This window comes from Mesoplodon densirostris, chromosome X (genome assembly GCF_025265405.1).
Source record: "Mesoplodon densirostris isolate mMesDen1 chromosome X, mMesDen1 primary haplotype, whole genome shotgun sequence".
In the NCBI taxonomy this organism is placed as follows: Eukaryota; Metazoa; Chordata; class Mammalia; order Artiodactyla; family Ziphiidae; genus Mesoplodon; species Mesoplodon densirostris.
The window spans coordinates 90939788-90960035 of NC_082681.1; the positions used below are offsets into that span (position 1 = coordinate 90939788).

At 36.6% G+C, this 20248-nt stretch overlaps 1 protein-coding gene across 6 annotated transcripts in view; it reads left to right on the forward strand.

The window, feature by feature from the left end:
• The window catches only part of FAM120C (family with sequence similarity 120 member C), a 133681-nt gene that overhangs the window by 53519 nt on the left and 59914 nt on the right, over positions 1 to 20248 (forward strand). For all 6 annotated transcript variants that reach the window (XM_060086835.1, XM_060086836.1, XM_060086840.1 and 3 more), the window contains exon 10: positions 19529 to 19778. In XM_060086835.1, the coding sequence (XP_059942818.1) occupies positions 19529 to 19778 (250 nt within the window). The remainder of the gene's footprint in view (positions 1 to 19528; positions 19779 to 20248) is intronic.

Genomic DNA, 20248 nt, shown 5'->3' on the forward strand with positions numbered 1-20248 from the left:
AGCAGAATACACATTCTTTTCTAGTGCACATGGAAAATTCTACAGGATAGATCACATGCTGGGCCACAAAACAAGTCATAGTAAATTTAAGAAGATTGAAGTCATATCAAGCATCATTTCCAACCACAACAATATGAAACTAGAAATCAACTACAAGGAAAAAAAACCTGCAAAAAAACCCAAACACGTGGAGGCTAAACAATATGCTACTAAACAACCAATGAGTCACTGAAGAATTCAAGAGGAAATCAAATAAAACTAGGAGACAAATGCAAATAGAAACACAATGATCCAGAATCTATGGTGGGATGCAGCAAAAGCAGTTCTAAGAGGGAAATTTATAGTGATGCAAGCTAACCTCAAGAAACAAGAAAAATATCAATCAACGTAACCTTATGACTAAAGAAAGTAGAAAAAGAAGAGAAAAAATCCCAAAGGTAATAGAAGCAAAGAAATAATATAGATCAGAACAGAAATAAATGCCATGGAGACTAAAAAAGAAAATAGAAAAGATCAATGAACTTACGACCTTATTCTTTGAAATGATAAAATTGGTAAATCTTTAGCCAGACTCATCAAGAAAAAAAGAGAGAGGGCCCAAATCAATAAAATCAGAAATGAAAAAGGAGAGGTTACAACCAACACCACAGAAATGCAAAAGATCATAAGAGATTCCTATGGACAATTATGCACCAATAAAATGGACAGCCTATACAAGGGGGGAAGGCTGGCGGGGGCGGGTTGGATTGGGAGTTTGGGATTGACATGTACACACTGCTATATTTAAAATGGATAACCAACAAGGACCTACTGTATAGCACAGGGAACTCTGCTCAATACTCTGTAATAACCTAAATGGGAAAAGAATTTGAAAAAGAATAGATACATGTATATGTAAAACTGAATCACTTTGCTGTACACTGGAAACTAACACAACATTGTTAATCAACTATACTCCAATATACAATAAATTTTTTAAAATAAATAAATAAAATGGACAACCTAGAAGAAGTGTATAAATTCCTAGACATGTACAATCTCTCAATACTGAATCAGGAAGGAATAGAAGATATGAACAGGCCAATTACCAGTAATAAAATTGAATCAGTAATCAAAAACTCCCAATAAACAATCACATCAAAAAGATTAAAACACCCGGGAATAAATCTAATCAAGGTGGTAAAAGACCTGTACTCAGAAAATTATAAGAGTTTGATGAAAGAGATTGAAGATGACACAAACAGAAAGATATACAATGCTCATGGAATGGAAGAATTAATAGAATTAATATAGTCAAAAAGACCATACTACCCGAGGTAATCTAAAGATTCAATGCAATCGCTATCAAAATACCAATGACATTTTCCACAGAATTAGAACAAACAATTCTAAAATTTATATGGAAACACAGAAGACCCCAAATAGCCAAAACAATCATAAAAAAGAACAGGGAGAACAGTATGGAGATTTTTCCTTAAAAAAAACTAAAAATAGAACTACCATATGATCCAGCAATCCCACTCCTGAGCATATACCTGGAAAAGATGAAAACTCTAATTCAAAAAGATACATGCAGCCCAATGGTCATAGCAACGCTATTTACAATAGCCAAGACATGGAAGCAACCTAAATGTCCATCAACAGAGGAATGTATAAAGAAGATATGGTATATATATACATATATATATGTATACACATACACACAGTATGGAATATTACTCAGCCATAAAAACGAATGAAATGATGCCATTTGCAGCAATATAGATGGACCTAGAGATAAGTGAAGCAAGTCAGACAGAGAAAGACAAATATGTGATACTGCTTATTGTGGAATCTAAAAAAATGGTACAAAATGAACTTATTTACAAAACAGAAACAGACTCACAGACTTTGAAAACAAACTTATGGTTACCAAAGGGGAAAGGTTGGGGAGGAGGGATAAATTAGGTTGTTGGGATTAACGTATACACAGTACTATATATAAAACAGATAATCAACAAGGATCTACTGTGTAACACAGGGAACTCTACTCAGTACTCTGTAATAACCTATATGGGAAAAGAATCTGAAAAAGAACATATTTTTATATATATTATGTATGTTATATATAGTTATATATTATACATTATATTATATATAGTATATTATAATAGTTATATATATAATGTATATATGTATAAAAATGAATCACTTTGCTGTACATCTGAAACTAACACAACATTGTAAATTTTTTAAAAAAGAAGAACAAAACAGGAGGCATCACAGTCCCTAATTTCAAACTATACTATAAAGCTTCAATAATCAAAATAGTATGATACTGGCACAAGAAACAGATATGTGGATTAATAGAACCAAATGGAGAGCCCATAAATGAGCCCATAGTTATAACAGCAATTTATCTATGAGAAAGGAGGCAAGAATATTCAATGAGGAAGAAGACAGCCTCTTCAATAAATGGTGTTGGGAAAACTAGATAGCTACATGGCAGTGGATTAAAGAGTTAAATGTAATACCTGAAACCATAAAACTCCTAGAAGAAAACCTAGGCCCTATGCTCTTTGACATCAGTCTTAGCAATATTTTTTTGGATATGTCTCCTCATGCAAGGAAAGCTAAAGCAAAAATAAACAAATGGGACTACATCAAATTAAAAACTGTGCACAGCATATAAAACTATCAACAAAACAAAAAGGCTGTCTACTGAATTGAGAAAGATATTTGCAAATGATATATCCAAGGATGGGTTAATATCCAAAATGTACAAAGAATTCATACAACTCCACATCAAAAAAACAAACAACCCAATTAAATAATGGGCATAGGCTCTGAATAAACATTTTTCTAAAGAAGACAAACAGATGATATCTTTTCACAGGCATGTGAAAAAATGTTCAACTTCTCAAATCATCTGGGAAATACAAATCAAAACCACAGTGAGATATCACCTCACACCTTTCCGAATGGCTATTATCAAAAAGACAACAAATAACAAATATTGGCAAGGATGTGGAGGAAAGGGAACCCTTTCTAAAAATTTAATTTAATTTTTATTTTATATTGGGGTATAGTTGATTTACAATGTTGTGTTAGTTTCAGGTGTACAGCAGAGTGGTTCAGTTATACATATACTTATCTCCATTCTTTTTCAGATCCTTTTCCCATATAGGTTATTACAGAATATTGAGTAGAGTTCCCTGTGCTATTCAATAGGTCCCTGTTGATTGTCAATTTTATATATAGTAGTGTGTATATTTTAATCCCAACCTCCTAGTTTATTCCTCCCCCACAACCCTTCCCTTTCCGCTTTGTTAACCATAAGTTTGTTTTCAAAGTCTGTGAGTCTGTTTGTCTGTTTCTATTTTGTAAATCAGTTCATTTGTGTCATCCTATTTTTGTTTTTGTTTTTGGTTTTTTTTGGCCACACTGCACAGCTTGTGGGATCTTAGTTGCCTGACCAGGGATTGAACCTGGGCCCCAGCAGTGAAAGCACTGAGTCCTAACCATTGGACCACTAGGGAATTCCCTTGTGTCATCTTTTTAAATTCCACATATAAGTGATATCATATGATATTTGTCTTTCTCTGACTCACTTCACTTACTATGATAATCTGTAGGTCCATCCATGTTGCTGCAAATGGCATTATTTCATTCTTCTTTATGGCTGAGTAAAATTTTGTTGCATATATGTACCACATCTTTATACATTCCTCTGTTGATGGACATTTAGGTTGCTTCCATGTCTTGGCTATTGTAAATAATGCTGCAGTGAACATTGGGTTGCCTGTATCTTTTTGAATTATGGTTTTCTCCGGATATATGCCCAGGAGTGGGGTTGCTGGATCATATGGTAGTTCTATTTTTAGTTTTTAAAGGAACCTCCTTACTGTTCTCCATAATGGTTGTACCAATTTACATTCCAACCAATAGTGTAGGAAGATTGGAGGAAAGGGAACCCTTGTTGGTGAGAATGTAAATTGGTACAGCCACTATGGAAAACAGTGTGGAGATTCCTCAAGAAAATAAAAATAGAACCACCATATGATCCAGCAATTCCATATCTAGGTATTTATCTAAAGAAAATAAAAACATTAATTTGAAAAGATATATGCACCCCTATGTTCATTGCAGCATTTTTTACAATAGCGAAGATATGGAAGCAACCCAAGCTTTCATCGACAGATGAGTGGATAAATAAGAAATGGTATATGTATGCAGTGGAATATTATTTGACCATAAAATAGGAATTAAATCTTGCCACTTGTGACAACATGGGTGAACCTAGAAGGTATTATGCTAAGTGAAATAAGTCAGGCAGAGAAAGACAAATACTGTATGATTTCAGTTATATGTGGAATCTAAAAAATAAGTGATTGAATATAACAAACCAGAAACAGACTCACAGATATAGAGAACAAGCAGGTGGTTGCCAGAGGGAGGGGTATGGGGAGATGAGTGAAATAGGTGAGGGAAATTACGAGGTACAAACTTCCAGTTATAAAATAAATAAGTCATGGGAACATAGTATATAGCATATGGAATATAGTCAATAATATTGGAATAACTTTGTATTGTGATAGATAGTAACTAGACTTATTGGAGCGATCATTTTGTAATATATAAAAATATCAACACTATGTTGTACAACTGAAACTAATATAATATTTTAAGTCAATTTTACTTCAATAAAAATGAAATACAATTAATTTCTGTATGTTTATTTTGTATCCTGTAGATTTCTTGTGATTTGCTGTAGATTTCTTGTGATTTTCTACATGGACTATATGTCATCTGCAGTTAGGGTCAGTTTTATTTCTTCCTTTCTGATCTGTATGCCTTCTATTTCATTTTCTTGCCTTTCTACACTGGCTAGAACTTCCAGTAATATGTTGAAGAGCAGTGGTAAGGGCAGACATCCTAGCCCTGTTTCTGATTTTAAAAGAAAAACATACAGTCTTAAGCCATTAAGTACAATGTTAGTAGGAGGTTTTTTTGTAGATGTTCTTTATCAAGTTGAAGAAATTCCCTTCTATTCCTAGTTTCCAGAGAGTTTTTTTAAAATATTTATTTATTTATTTACTTATTTGGCTGCACTGGGTCTTAGTTGCAGCATGTAGGATCTTCATTGTGGTATGTGGGATCTTTAGTTGAGATAAGGGATCTTTTAGTTGCGGCATGTGAACACTTAGTTGCAGCATGTGGGATCTAGTTCCCTGATCAGGGATGGAATCCAGGCCCCCTACATTGGGAGCACGGAGCCTTAGCCACTGGACCACCAGGGAAGTTCCCAGAGATTTTTTTTTTAATCATGAGCGATTGTCAAATTTTGTCAAATGTTTTTCTGCATCCACTGAGATGATTATATTATTTTTCTTCTTTAGCCCATTTGTATGGTGGATTACATTGAGTTTTCAAGTACTGAACCAGCCTTGCAACCGTGGAATAAACCCTACTTGGCCACGGTGTATAATTCGTTTTATATATTGCTGAATTCTATTGACTAATATTTTGTTAAGAGTTTGTACATCTATATTGATGAAGAATATCAGTCTGAAGTTTTTTTTGTTTTTGTTTTTTGTTTTTTGTTTTTTGTTTTTTTTTGCGGTACGCGGGCCTCTCACTGTTGTGGCCTCTCCTGCTGCAGAGCACAGGCTCCAGACGCGCAGGCTCAGTGGCCATGGCTCACGGACCTAACCACTCCACAGCATGTGGGATCTTCCCGGACCGGGGCACGAACCCGTTTCCCCTGAATCGGCAGGCGGACTCTCAACCACTGCGCCACCAGGGAAGCCCTGAAGTATTTTTATGTACTGTCTTTATCTGGCTTTTGCATCAGCATAATACTGGCTTTATAAAAATAGTTCAGAAGTGTTCACTCCTATTTTATAAAAGGATTGTCTACACAATCCTTGATTGTGACAATTGATGTTAATTTTTTGTTAAACAGTTAGTAGAATTCTCCAGTGAAACCAGTTGAGCCAACTTTTGTGTGTGTGTGTGTGTGTTTGTGTGTGTGAAGTTTTAAATTAAATTTCATTAAAATTTATAGGGCTAATCAAATTATCTACTTGATATTAGGTGTGTTCTGGTAGCTTGCATGTTTTGAGAAATTGGTCTATTTTGTGTAAGTTGTCAAATTTATGTGTGCAGAGTTGTTTACAATATTCCCATACAGTTCTTTTGATATCTGCAGGTTTTGTGGTGATATCCTGTCTCATTCTTGATATTACCAATTTGTGTCTTCTGTCTCTTTTTCTTTGCAGTCTTGCTGTAATATTGCCAATTTTATTGTTCTTTTCAAAGAACCGGGTTTTTGTTTCATTGATTTTTTTTCTCTGTTGTTTTTCTGTTTTCAATTTCATTGATTTCTGATTTTATCCTTATTATTTCTTTCCTTGGTTTGCTGAAGGTTTGGCTTTCTGCTCCTCTTCTTGTTAGATGATCAATTAAAGACTTTTCCTCTTTTCTAAATGTGAGCATTTTGTGCTATAAATTTCCCTCTCAGCAGTTATTTAGTTCCATCTCACAAATTTTAATATTCTGTATTTTTATTTTCATTTAGTTCCATTATTTCTTTCTTTTCCTTGAGACTTCCTCTTTGACCCATTAATTATATACAAGTGTTTTGTTATTTTCCAAGTACTCATGGAGTTTTCTGTTATCTTTCTGTTTATTTCTTGTTTGATTCCATAGTGGCCTGAGAATATACTCTGTAGGATTTCAGTTCTTTTAAATGTATTGAAGTTTGTTTTATGGCCCAGGATATGATCTATCATGGCATATGTTCTGTGGGCATGTGAAAGGAACATGTATTGTACTCTTGTTGTATGTTCTGTAAGAGTTAATTAGATTCTGTTCATTGATGGTGTTGTTGAGTTCTGTATTCTTGCTGATTTTCTGTATAGTTGATCTACCCATTATTGAGAGGTGGGTTGAAGTCTCTAATTATAATTGTGGATTTGTCTATTTCTTATTTCATTTCTGTCAGTTGTTGCATAATATATTTTGTGGCTCTCTTATTTGGTGACACACCTTTAGGATTGCTATGTCTTCTTGGTGGATTGACCCTTTTAGCATTTTGTAATGTCCCTCTGTCCCTGGCAGTTTTATTGCTCTGAAGTGTACTTAATGTGGTATTAATATAGCCTTTCCTTCTGCCTTTTTTTTTTTTTTTTTTTTTTTTTTTTTTTTTTTTTTTTTTTGCGGTATGCGGGCCTCTCACTGTTGTGGCCTCCCCCGTTGCGGAGCACAGGCTCCGGACACGCAGGCTCCGGACGCGCAGGCTCAGCGGCCATGGCTCACGGGCCTAGCCACTCCGCGGCATATGGGATCCTCCCAGACCGGGGCACGAACCCGTATCCCCTGCATCGGCAGGCGGACTCTCAACCACTTGCGCCACCAGGGAGGCCCTCCTTCTGCCTTTTGATTAATGTTCTCATGGTATATTATTTTCCATTCTTTTCCTTTCAACCTACCAATATCATTTATATTTGAAGTGAATGTCTTATAGACAGCATATGTTTGGGTCCTTTTTAAAAAATTCTTTATTTATTTATTTTTGTCTGTGTTGGGTCTTCGTTTCTGTGTCAGGGCTCTCTCTAGTTGCGGCAAGCGGGGGCCACTCTTCATCGTGGTGTGTGGGCCTCTCACTATCGCGGCCTCTCTTGTTGCAGAGCACAAGCTCCAGACGCGCAGGCTCATTAGTTGTGGCTCACGGACCTAGTTGCTCCGTGGCACGTGGGATCTTCCCAGACCAGGACTCAAACCCGTGTCCCCTGCATTGGCAGGCAGATTCTCAACAACTGCACCACCAGGGAAGCCCTGGGTCATGTTTTTTTTTATCCAGTCTGTCAATCTCTGTATTTAATTGGTGTTGTTAGACCACTTACATTTAATGTAATTATTGACATGTTAGGACTTAAGTCTGTCATTTTATTTTTGCTTCTGTTTGTTTTCTCTGGTTTGCATATCTCTGTTTTCTTATTATTCCCTTCTATGGACTACATGAACTTATTTTAGAATTCCATTTTTATTTATCTATATGTTTTTAGTATATCTGTTTGTATAGCTATTTCAGTATATTTACTAGGTATTACATTGTATATATATAACTTATTGCAGTTTACTGGTGTTGACATTTTACCAGTTCAAGTGAAGTGAACCTGACCTCTGTTGCATCTCTTTACCTTCCTCCATTAATAATTCTCTTAAATATTTTCTCTACAGACATTCAGAGCCGCATTAAACAGTATTATAGTTTTTGCTTACCATGAAGTGTAATTTAGAAGGAAAATCTATTGTATTTATCCATATTTTTGTTCTTCCCATTGTTTTTTCTTCCTTTCTGATATTCCAAGATTCCTTCTTTTATCATTTCTTTTCTGTGTACAGAAGTACCTTTAGTCATTTTTTTAGGGTAGGTCTGCTTTTAAAAAAGTATCCTAGCTTTTCTTCATCTGGAATGTCTTTATTTCCCCTTTAATCCTGGAGGATATTTTTGTTTTATATAGAATGAGTTTGGAGTCGTTCCTTGCTCTTCAATTTTTTGGAATCATTTGAGAAGGATAGGTGTTAGCTCCCCTTTAAATTTTTGGTGCAATTCACTCTCAAGTTGTCTGGTCCTGGACTTTTGTTTGTTGGGAATTTTTTTTTTACTACTGATTCAACAGAAATTAATTGTATACAGGTTTGAAAGAATTTCTATCTAATGCCAGCAGGATCCTGTGTGTATGTAGACAAGATTATTCTAATATTTATATGGAAAAACAAAGGAACTAAAATAGCTAAAACATTTTTAACAGGAATAATAAATTGGCAGAAGTCACTCTACCTGATTACAAGACTTATTATGTCGCTACAGTAATTAAGAATGTGTGGTACTGGCAGTGATATATAGACATATAGACATATAGACAAATGGAACAGAATAGGGAACCCAGAAATAGCCTCACACAAGTACAGCCAACTGATTTTTGACAAAGGCGCAGAAGCACTTTGGTGGAAGAAAGGTTGTCTTTTTAACAAGTGGTACTGGATCAATTGGAAATCCATAGGTGAACAAGTACTACATATCTAGACTAGTATCTGAAATACTCTGAAAGCAAGTATCTGAAAGAACTCAAAACTGAACAATATGTATACCTATAGCTGATTCACTTTGCTATACAGCAGAAACTAAGACAACATTGTAAAGCAATTATACTCCAATAAAGATGTTTAAAAAACCCGCCATTTAAGTAGTCTGATGACACTTATTTGTACAAAATAATTATGAACTTTTACTTAATGCTCATTTTAAAATAATCAGTAAAGTCTTAGGAGCCTTAGATTATCTATATATGTATCTATATCTGTATTTATCTATTCTCCTTAATGTCATTTCAGATATAATATAAGCTTCCACTCAAGGATAATAAAGAGGAAATTCACTTAAAAAAAAACTGAACAGGGCTTCCCTGGTGGCACAGTGGTTGAGAGTCCACCTGCCGATGCAGGGGACATGGGTTCGTGCCCCGGTCTGGGAGGATCCCACATGCCGCGGAGCGGCTGGGCCTGGAGCCATGAGCGCTGAGCCTGCGTGTCCGGAGCCTGTGCTCCGCAACAGGAGAGGCCACAACAGTGAGAGGCCCGTGTACCACACACACACACAAAAAAACCCTGAACAATATAAAAATAATCCAATTAGAAAATCAACAAAAGACATGAACAAACATTTCACTGAAGAAGATATACATATGTAATATAAAGACATGAAAAGATGTTCAACATCATTAGCCATTAGAAAAATGCAAATTAAAACCACAATGAAGTGTCACGACATACCTATCAGAATGGCTAAAATGGATAATGGTGATAATACAGCATGCTGGATTGGATGTGGAAAAACTGGATCACTCATAATTTGCTGGTGGGAATGTAACATGGTACTGCCACTCTGGAAGATAATTTGGCAGTTACTTAAAACTAAAAGTAGACTAAAAATAAGTGTGTAGCACTCACACTTTTAGGCATTTATCCCAGAGAATGAAGACTTATTTTCATGCAGGAACTTACACACAAATATTCATACCACCTTTATTCATAAAAGCCCCATACTGGATACAACCTAGATATCATGGAATATTACTCAGCAAAAAAGGAATGAGCTATTGATATATGCATCAACATGGATAGCCCTCAAGGGCATTATGCTGAATGAAAATGCCAATCTCAAAAGGTTGGATACTGACTCAATTTATGTAACATTCTCAAATTGACAAAATTGTACAGATAGAGAACAGATTGGTAGTTGCCAGGGATTAAGGATGGTGCTGGAGGGCATTGGGTGTGACCATAAAAGGGGTAGCACAGGGGAGAACTTTGTGGTGATGGAATAGTTCTGTATCTTGATTGTGGTGGTAGTTATATGAATCTACACATGACACAGAACTATACACATAGTTGTGCCAATGTCAGTTTCCTAGCTTTGATATTGTATTATAATCATTTTATTTTATTTTACTTTATTTTATTTCTTTTTTGGCCACACTGTGTGGCAGAATCTTAGTTCCCTGATCAGGGATCAAGCCCATGCCACCTGCAGTGGAAGTGTAGAGTCTCAACCACTGTACTGCCAGGGAAGTCCTTATAATCATTTTATATATAACCATTGCGGGAAACTAGATAAAGTGTACACAGGACTTCTGTCTACTATCTTCACAACTCCCTGTGAATCTATAATTATTTGAAACTAAAAGGTTTTTTTAAAAGATCATTCTAGTGGTTGTAGAGTATGGGTGTGAGGGGGACTGGACAGGATGAAAGCAGGGACAACAGTCTGGAGACTCTTGCAAGGTGAAAGATGATGAGATCTGAACCTCAACAATATTTCTTGTGGTGAAGAAAAGGGACAGATAAAAGGGATGATAAGACAGTAGAATCAGCAGGACCTTTGAAATAACCAGCTGTAGGAGGTGAAGGACAGCAAGGAGTCTGGGATGACTTCCAGGTTCCTAGCTTTGGTACCTAAGTAGATACTAGAAGACTTAAGTAAAAGAACACATAGCTTGGGAGCCTGAGGTACACTAGAAGTAGACAGAAGCCATGTTTTCCTTGTCTGTTACACCTTCATAAATCTAAAAGATGTTGTTTTCTTGAGAATTTTGTAGTATTCTTTTAAGTCTTTTGGGGTATCCTATAGTCTGTTATAAAGCCAGGTATTCATGTGATTCTACCTTGGACTTCTTTCCTTGCCTAGCCTGGTACATCTACTTAAGAAATGAGTTTCAAAATACAGGACAAAGTCCCTTATCCTTAGTTTCTCTTTCACGGTTTCAAATACCCAAGGTCAACCATGATTCAAAAATATTAAATGAAAAATTCCAGAAGTAAACAATTCATGAGTTTTCTGGTTTTTTTAACATTTTTATTGGAGTATAATTACTTTACACTGGTGTGTTAGCTTCTGCTGTATAACAGTGTGAATCAGTTATACATATACATACATCCCCACATCTCCCTCTTGTGTCTCGCTCCCACCCTCCCTATCCCACCCCTCTAGGTGGACACAAAGCACCGAGCAGATCTACCTGTGCTATGTGGCTGCTTCCCACTAGCTATCTATTTTACATTTGGTAGTGTATATATGTCCATACCACTTTCTCACTTCGTCCCAGCTTACCCTTCCGCCTGCCCGTGTCCTCAAGTCCATTCTCTATGTCTGTGTCTTTATTCCTGTCCTGCCCCTAGGTTCTTCAGAACCTTTTAATTTTTTATTTTAGATTCCATACATATGTGTTAGCATATGGTATTTGTTTTTCTCTTTCTGACTTACTTCACTCTGTATGACACTCTCGAGGTCCATCCACCTCACTACAAATAACTCAGTTTCGTTTCCTTTTATGGCTGAGTAATATTCCATTGTATATATGTGACACATCTTCTTTATCCATTCAACTGTTGATGGACACTTACGCTGCTTCCATGTCCTGGCTATTGTAAATAGAGCTGCAATAAACATTGTGGTACATGATTCTTTTTGAATTATGTTTTTCTCAGGGTATATGCCCAGTAGTGGGCTAGCTGGGTCGTATGGTAGTTCTATTTTTAGTTTTTTAAGGGACCTCCATACTGTTCTCCATAGTGGCTGTATCAATTTACATTCCCCCCAACAGTGCAAGAGGGTTCCCTTTTCTCCACACACTCTCCAGCATTTATTGTTTGTAGATTTTTTTCATGATGCCCATTGTGACCACTGTGAGGTGATACCTCATTGTAGTTTTGATTTGCATTTCTCTAATGATTAGTCATGTCTAGCATCCTTTCATGTGTTTGTTGGCAATCTGTATCTCTTCTTTGGAGAAATGTCTATTTAGGTCTTCTGCCCATTTTTGGATTGGGTTGTTTGCTTTTTGGATATTGAGCTGCATGAGTTGCTTGTATATTTTGGAGAGTAATCCTTTGTCAGTTGCTTTGTTTGCAAATATTTTTTCCCATTCTGAGGGTTATCTTTCGTCTTGTTTATGTTTTTCTTTGTTGTGCAAAAGCTTTTAAGTTTCATTAGATCCCATTTCTTTTTTTGTTATTATTTCCATTTCTCTAGGAGGTTGGTCAAAAAGGATCTTGCTGTGATTTATGTCATAGAGTGTGATGCCTATGTTTTCCTCAAAGAGTTTGATAGTGCCTGGTCTTACATTTAGGTCTCTAATCCATTTTGAGTTTATTTTTCTGTATGGTGTTAGGGAATATTCTAATTTCATTCTTTTCCATGTAGCTGTCCAGTTTTCCCAGCACCACTTATTGAAGAGGCTGTCTTCATTGTATATTCTTGCCTCCTTTATCAAAGATAAGGTGACCATATGTGCATGGGTTTACCTCTGTGCTTTCTATCCTGTTCCATTGATCTATATTTCAGTTTTTGTGCTAGTACCATACTGTCTTGATTACTGTAGCTTTGTAATATAGTCTGAAGTCCAGGAGCCTGCTTCCTCCAGCTCCGTTTTTCTTTCTCAAGATTGCTTTGGCTATTCGGGGTCTTTTGTGTTTCCATACAAATTGTGAAATTTTTTGTTCTAGTTCTGTGAAAAATGGCATTGGTAGTTTGATAGGGATTGCATTGAATCTGTAGATTGCTTTGGGTAGTATAGTCATTTTCTCAATGTTAATTCTTCCAATCCAAGAACATGGTATATCTCTCCATCTATTTGTATCATCTTTAATTTCTTTCATCAGTATCTTATAATTTTCTGCATACAGGTCTTTTGTCTCCTTAGGTAGGTTAATTCCTAGATATTTTATTCTTTTAGTTGCAGTGGTAAATGGGAGTATTTTCTTAATTTCACTTTCAGATTTTTCATCATTAGTGTATAGGAATGCAAGGGATTTCTGTGCATTAATTTTGTATCCTGCTATTTTACCAAATTCATTGATTAGCTCTAGTAGTTTTCTGGTAGCATCTTTAGGATTCTCTATGTATAGTATCATGTTGGCTGCAAACAGTGGCAGTTTTACTTCTTCCTGTCGATTTGGATTCCTTTTATTTCTTTTTCTTCTCTGATGGCTGTGGCTAAAACTTCCAAAACTATGTTGAATAATAGTGGTGTGAGTCGGCAACCTTGTCTTGTTCCTGATCTTATAGGACATGGTTTCAGTTTTTTGCCATTGAGAATGATGTTGGCTTTGTGTTTGTCATATATGGCCTTTATTATTTTGAGCTAAGTTCCCTCTATGCCTACTTTCTGGAGGGTTTTTATCATAAATGGGTGTTGAATTCTGTCAAAAGCTTTTACTGCATCTACTGAGATGATCATATGGTTTTTCTCTCTCAGTTTCTTAATATGGTTTATCAAATTGATTGATTTGCGTATACTGAAGAATCCTTGCATTCCTGGGGTAAACCCCACTTGATCTTGTTGTATGATCATTTCAATGTGCTGTTGGATTCTGTTTGCTAGTATTTTGATGAGGATTCTTGCATCTGTGTTCATCAGTGATATTGGCCTGTAGTTTTCTTTCTTTGTGGCATCTTTGTCTGGTTTTGGTATCAGGTTGATGGTGGCATCGTAGAATGAGTTTGGGAGTGTTCCTCCCTCTGCTATATCTTGGAAGAGTTTGAGAAGGAGGGGTGTTAGTTCCTCTCTAAATGTTTGATAGAATTCGCCTGTGAAGCCATCTGGTCCTGGGCTTTTCTTTGTTGGAAGATTTTAAATCACAGTTTCCATTTCAGTGCTTGTGATTGGTCTGTTTCTATTTTCTATTTCTTCCTAGTTCAGTCTAGGAAGGTTGTGCTTTTCTAATAATTTGTCCATTTCTTGAGGTTGTTCATTTTATTGGCATGTAGTTGCTTGTAGTGGTCTCTCTTGATCCTTTGTATTTCTGCAGTGTCAGTTGTTACTTCCCCTTTTTCCTTTCTAATTCTATTGATTTGAGTCTTCTTCCCTTTTTTCTTGTTGAGTCTGGCTAATGGTTTATAAACTTTCTATATCTTCTCAAAGAACCAGCTTTTAGTTTTATTGATCTTTGCTATCGTTTCCTTCATTTCTTTTTCATTTATTTCTTATCTGATCTTTATGATTTGTTTGCTTCTGCTACCTTTTGAGGGTTTTTCATTCTTCTTTCTTTAATTGCTTTAAGTTTAAGGTTAGGTTGTTTATTTACGATGTTCCTTGTTTCTTGAGGTAAGATTTTATTGCTATAAACTTCCCTCTTAGAACTGCTTTTGCTGCATCCCATGGGTTTTGGGAGGTCGTGTTTTCACTGTTATTTGTTTCTGCGTATTTTTTGATTTCCTCTTTGATTTCTTCAGTGATCTCTTGGTTATTTAGTAGTGTATTGTTTAGCGTTCATGTGTTTTTATTTTTTACAGATTTTTTCCTGTAAGTGATATCTAGTCTCATAGCGTTGTGGTCAGAAAATATACTTGATATGATTTCAATATTCTTAAATTTACCAAAGCTTGACTTGTGACCCAAGGTATGACCTATTCTGAAGAATGTTCCATGAGCACTTGAGAAGAAAGTCTACTCTGTTGTTTTTGGATGGAATGTCCTATAAATATCAATTGAGTCCATCTTGTTCAATGTAGCGTTTAAAGCTTGTGTTTCCTTATTTATTTTCATTTTGGATCATCTGTCCATTGGTGAAAGTGGGGTGATAACGTCCTCTACTATGATTGTGTTACTGTCAATTTCCCCTTTATGGCTGTTAGCATTTGCCTTATGTATTGAGGTGCTCCTATGTTCGGTGAATAAATATTTACAATTATTATATCTTCTTCTTGGATAGATCCCTTGATTATTAATGTAGCGTCCTTCTTTGTCTCTTGTAATAGTCTTTATTTTAAAGTCTATTTTGTCTGATATGACAATTGCTACTCTAGTTTTCTTTTGATTTCCATTTGCATGGAATATCTTCTTCCATCCCCTCACTTTCAGTCTGTATATGTCCCTAGGCCTGAAGTGGGTCTCTTGTAGACAGCATATATATGGGTCTTGTTTTTGTATCCATTCAGCAAGTCTGTGTCTTTTGGTTGCAGCATGTAATCCATTTACATTTAAGATAGTTATCGATATGTATGTTCCTATTAACATTTTCTTAATTGTTTTGGGTTTGTTATTGTAAGTCTTTTCCTTCTGTTGTGTTTCCTGCCTAGGGAAGTTCCTTTAGCATTTGTTGGAGAGCTGGTTTGGTGGTGCTGAATTCTCTTAGCTTTTGCTTATCTGTAAAGATTTTAATTTCTCCGTTGAATCCGAATGAGATCCTTGCTAGTTAGAGTAATCTTGCTTGTAGGTTTTTCCCTTTCATCCCTTTAAATATGTCCTGCCACCACTCCCTTCTGTCTTGCAGCGTCTCTGCTGAAAGATCAGCTGTTAACCTTATGGGGATTCCATTTTATGTTATTTGTTGTTTTTCCCATGCTACTTTTAATATTTTTTGTTTATATTTAATTTTTGATAGTTTGATTAATATGTTTCTTGGTGTGTTTCTCTTTGGATGTATCCTGTATGGGACTCTCTGCACTTCCTGGACTTGATTGACTATTTCCTTTCCCATATTAGGGAAGTTTTCAACTATAATCTCTTCAGATATTTTCTCAGTCCCTTTGTCTCTTCTTCTGGGACCCCTATAATTCAAATGTTGGTGCGTTTAATGTTGTCCCAGAAGTCTCTGAGACTGTCCTCAATTCTTTTCATTCTTTTTTTGTTATTATTCTGCTCTGCTGTAGTTATTTCCGCTATTTAATCTTCCAGGTCACTTACCCTTTCCTCTGCCTCAGTTATTCTGCTATTGGTTCCTTCTAGGGAATTTTTTATTACATTTATTGTGTTGTTCATCATGGTTTGTTTGCTCTTTAGTTCTCCTAGTTCCTTGTTAAACGTTTCTTCTATTTTCTCCATTCTATTTCCGAGATTTTGGATCATCTTTACTATCATTACTCTGAATTCTTTTTCAGGTAGATTGCCTATTTCTGCTTCATTTGTTTGGTCTGGTGGGTTTTTACCTTGCTCCTTCATCTGCTGTGTGTTTCTCTGCCTTCTCATTTTGCTTAACTTACCGTGTTTGGGGTCTACTTTTTGCAGCCTGCAGGTTCGTACTTCCCGTTTTTTTTGGTGTCTGCCTCCAATGGCTAAGGTTGGTTCAGTGGGTTGTGTAGGCTTCCTGGTGGAGGGGACTGGTTATGGTCGCTGAAGCTGGATCTTGTCTTTCTGGTGGGCAGGACCATATCCGGTGGTGTGTTTTGGGTTGTCTGTGAACTTATTATGATTTTAGGCAGCCTCTGTGCTAATGGGTGGGTTTGTGTTCCTGTCTTGCTAGTTGTTTGGCATGGGGTGTCCAGTATTGTAGCTTACTGGTCGTTGAGTGGAGCTGGGTCTTAGCATTGAGATGGAGATCTCTGGCAGAGCTTTTGCTGTTTGATATTACATGGAGCTTGGCAGTCTCTGGTGAACCAATGTCCTGCTCTCCCACCTCAGAGGCTCAGGCCTGCCACCTGGGCAGAGCACCAAGAACCTGTCAGCCACACAGCTCAGAAGAATAGGGAGAAAAAGGAAAGCAAGAAAGACCGAGAAATAAATAAATAAAATAATGTTATTAAAATAGAAAAAATTATTAAAAATAAAAATATAATAAAAAAAGAAAGAAGAGATCGACCAAACCCAGAAATAAATCCTCCAATGCTAATAAGTGCTAAAAAAAACTGTACTAAAAAAAACAAAACAAAAACAAAAAACGGACAGTCAGAAAGCTAGGATAAATGGCAAAAGCAAAGCTATACAGACAAAATCACACAAAGCAGCATACACATACACACTCACAAAAAGAGAAAAAGTAAAATAAATAAATCTATCTATTGATCTGTCTATCTATCTATCTATATATGTATACATAAAAAATAAAAAAGGAAGGGTGCAACCAAATCAATAAACAAATATACCAGTGATAATAAACTCTAAATACTAAACTAAGATAAATATAGAACCAGAAGCAAATTACATGCAGAAAGGAAATCCCAAGTTTACAGTTGCTCCCAAAGTCTAATGCCTCAATTTTGGGATGTTTTGCTGTCTATTCAGGTATTCCACAGATGCAGGGTATATCAAGCTTATTGTGGAGATTTAATCCACTGCTCCTGAGGCTGCTGGGAGAAATTTCCCTTTCTCTTCTTTGTTCACACAGCTCCTCGGGTTCAGCTTTGGATTTGGCCCTGCCTCTGCATGTAAGTCACCTGAGGTGTCTTTTGGGAAGTCTGAGGTCTTCTGCCAGTGTTCAGTAGGTGTTCTGTATGAGTTGTTCCACATATAGATGTAGTTGTAATGTATTTGTGGGGAGGAAGGTGATCTCCACGTCTTACTCCTCTGCTATCTTGAAAGCGCCCCCTGGGCTCCAAAGGATCATCTCTGAGCCTCTGAAAAGCCGAAAAGCCTCAAAGCCACTTCTGCGACCTCTGTGATGTTTCTACCAGGGGGCAGGCAGCGTTTAGGGCCCTCCATTGAGGACCCAACTTGGAAAGAAAGTCACTGACCCTGGTTTAGATTTCACTGTGTCTGTTTGCTGTCTTACATTCGGGGCCTTTCCTGACATCTAATTTTCCTTCTTCTCTTTCTATGTCGTGGTATAGCACATGGAGCTATATTCAATATATTGCAATAACCTATAATGGAAAAGTATCTCAGTCCTCCTGGCTGGAATATCCATCCATCCATGTCATCAAATATTCATTCAGACGAGGGCCATGCCCAGGGGATGGTGGAGCAACAAGACAGGAACTGGAGTCTCCAGCAACTCGGAACCCTTACTGATCTTAGAATGCTCATCTCCAGTCGTGGGCACAGTCTCCCCCTGCTTGTACCAGGCTTGGTCTTTGTGACCACTGGGATACTGCAAAAGGGACGTCAGGGTATAGTGGAGACTTCCATTTTAATCTTGTGTTCTTTATCTCGGACTATAATAGGGGCAGGGTGGGCACACAGCCAATTCATAAATTTTAAATTGCACACTGTTTTGAGTAGTGTGATGAAATCTCGCATAGTCCTGCTCCCTCCCACCCAGGACGTGAAGCATTCCTCTGTTCAGAGTATGCTGCCTGTTAGTCACTTAGTAGCTGTCTTGGTTATCAAATCAACTGTCCCAGTATCTCAGTGCTTGTGTTCAATTAACCCTTATTTTACTTAATAATGGCCCTGGAGTGCAAGAGTACTGATGCTGACAATTCAAATATGCCAAAAGGAAGCTGTAAAGTGCTTCCTTTAAGTGAAAAGGTGAACGTTCTCAACTTAATAAGGGAAGAAAAAAAAATCATATGCTGACGTTGCTAAGATCTATAGTAAGAACAAAAAGATCTATGGTAAGAAAGAGTCTTCTGTCTGTGAAAATGTGAAGAAGGAAAAAGAAATCTGTGCTAGTTTTGCTGTCACATCTCGAACTGCAAAAGTTATGGACACAGTACACGATAAGTGCTTAGTTAAGATGGAAATGGCATTAAATTTGTACAATAAGATATTTGGAGAGAGAGAGACCACTTTAACATAACTTTTATTACAGTATATTGTTATAACTGTTCTATTTTATTATTATTGTTGTTAATCTCTTACATACCTTTATCATAGGTACGTAGGTATAGGAAAAAAACATAGTATATGCAGGATTCGGAACTGTCCATGGTTTTAGGCATCCACTGGGGGTCTTGGAACTTATTCCCTGCAAATAAGTGGGGGACTGCTGTGTGACTGTAGAGCTGTGTGACCATTGAGCTTTGATTCCTTTTTTCACCTGCAAAATGAGCATTGTGTTTTGTGATAATATAGTCATAATGCTTCTTCTCTCTCAGGTTTGTTCTGAAGAGTAAGTAAGATTTACATTTATATGTAAAATACTTAATACATACCAAGCATCTAATAAATGCTTACTACTCCTGCTGTTACTACTGCTAACAATAAAAATTATAGTGACAGAAAATACAGAGATGTTGAAATGTGATGGTTTCTGTCAATTGTGACCAGCTTCAGAAATGCTCAGAGTCTCTATAGCCAGTTTTTCCTCAATTTCTGTTTTCTAGTTCCTTCAGTGATCCTTAAAGAGTGGTCTGCCTATAAAGGGAAGTCACCTCAAACCCCTGAGCTGGTGTCTGCCCTGACATTTCGGGAATGGACTTGCCCAAACCTCAAGAAGCTCTGGCTAGGCAAAGCAGTTGAGGACAAGAACAGAAGGATGCGTGCCTTCCTGGCCTGTATGAAGTCAGACACACCCAGTATGCTCAATCCGGCTAACATCCCCACCCATCTGCTGCTCATGTGCTGTGTACTCCGGTAAGCCACGTGACCAGGAAGTGGTCAGTTCATTTCTATTTTACTTTTTATGACATTTCCTTTAAGCACATGGTTTTTATGGTATTTTGAGGTGGGGACGTTTTATGTTTACTTTAGACTTCAGAAACATTGGAAATCAATTGCTATGAGATATATATATATATATATCCATGCACAATCTATAGTGATGTTTATATGTGTAGATTTTTTAACATGAAAGATACTGTGTTGTACATATCATTCTATTTCTTACTTTTTCAGTCAGTGTTATTTTGTAGATCTTTCTGTATTCTTATATGGTTCGTTCCTGATGACTGCTGAACTATATTCCAACAATTACTTATATCATAGTACTTTATTTGTTGTTTGGTAGTTGTTTCCAGTTCTGGGATATTGCTAACAGTGCTACAGGGAATATCTTCATAGATGTCTCTGTATCTTTGTGTTCCTGTGTCAGTTTATCTGAAGTA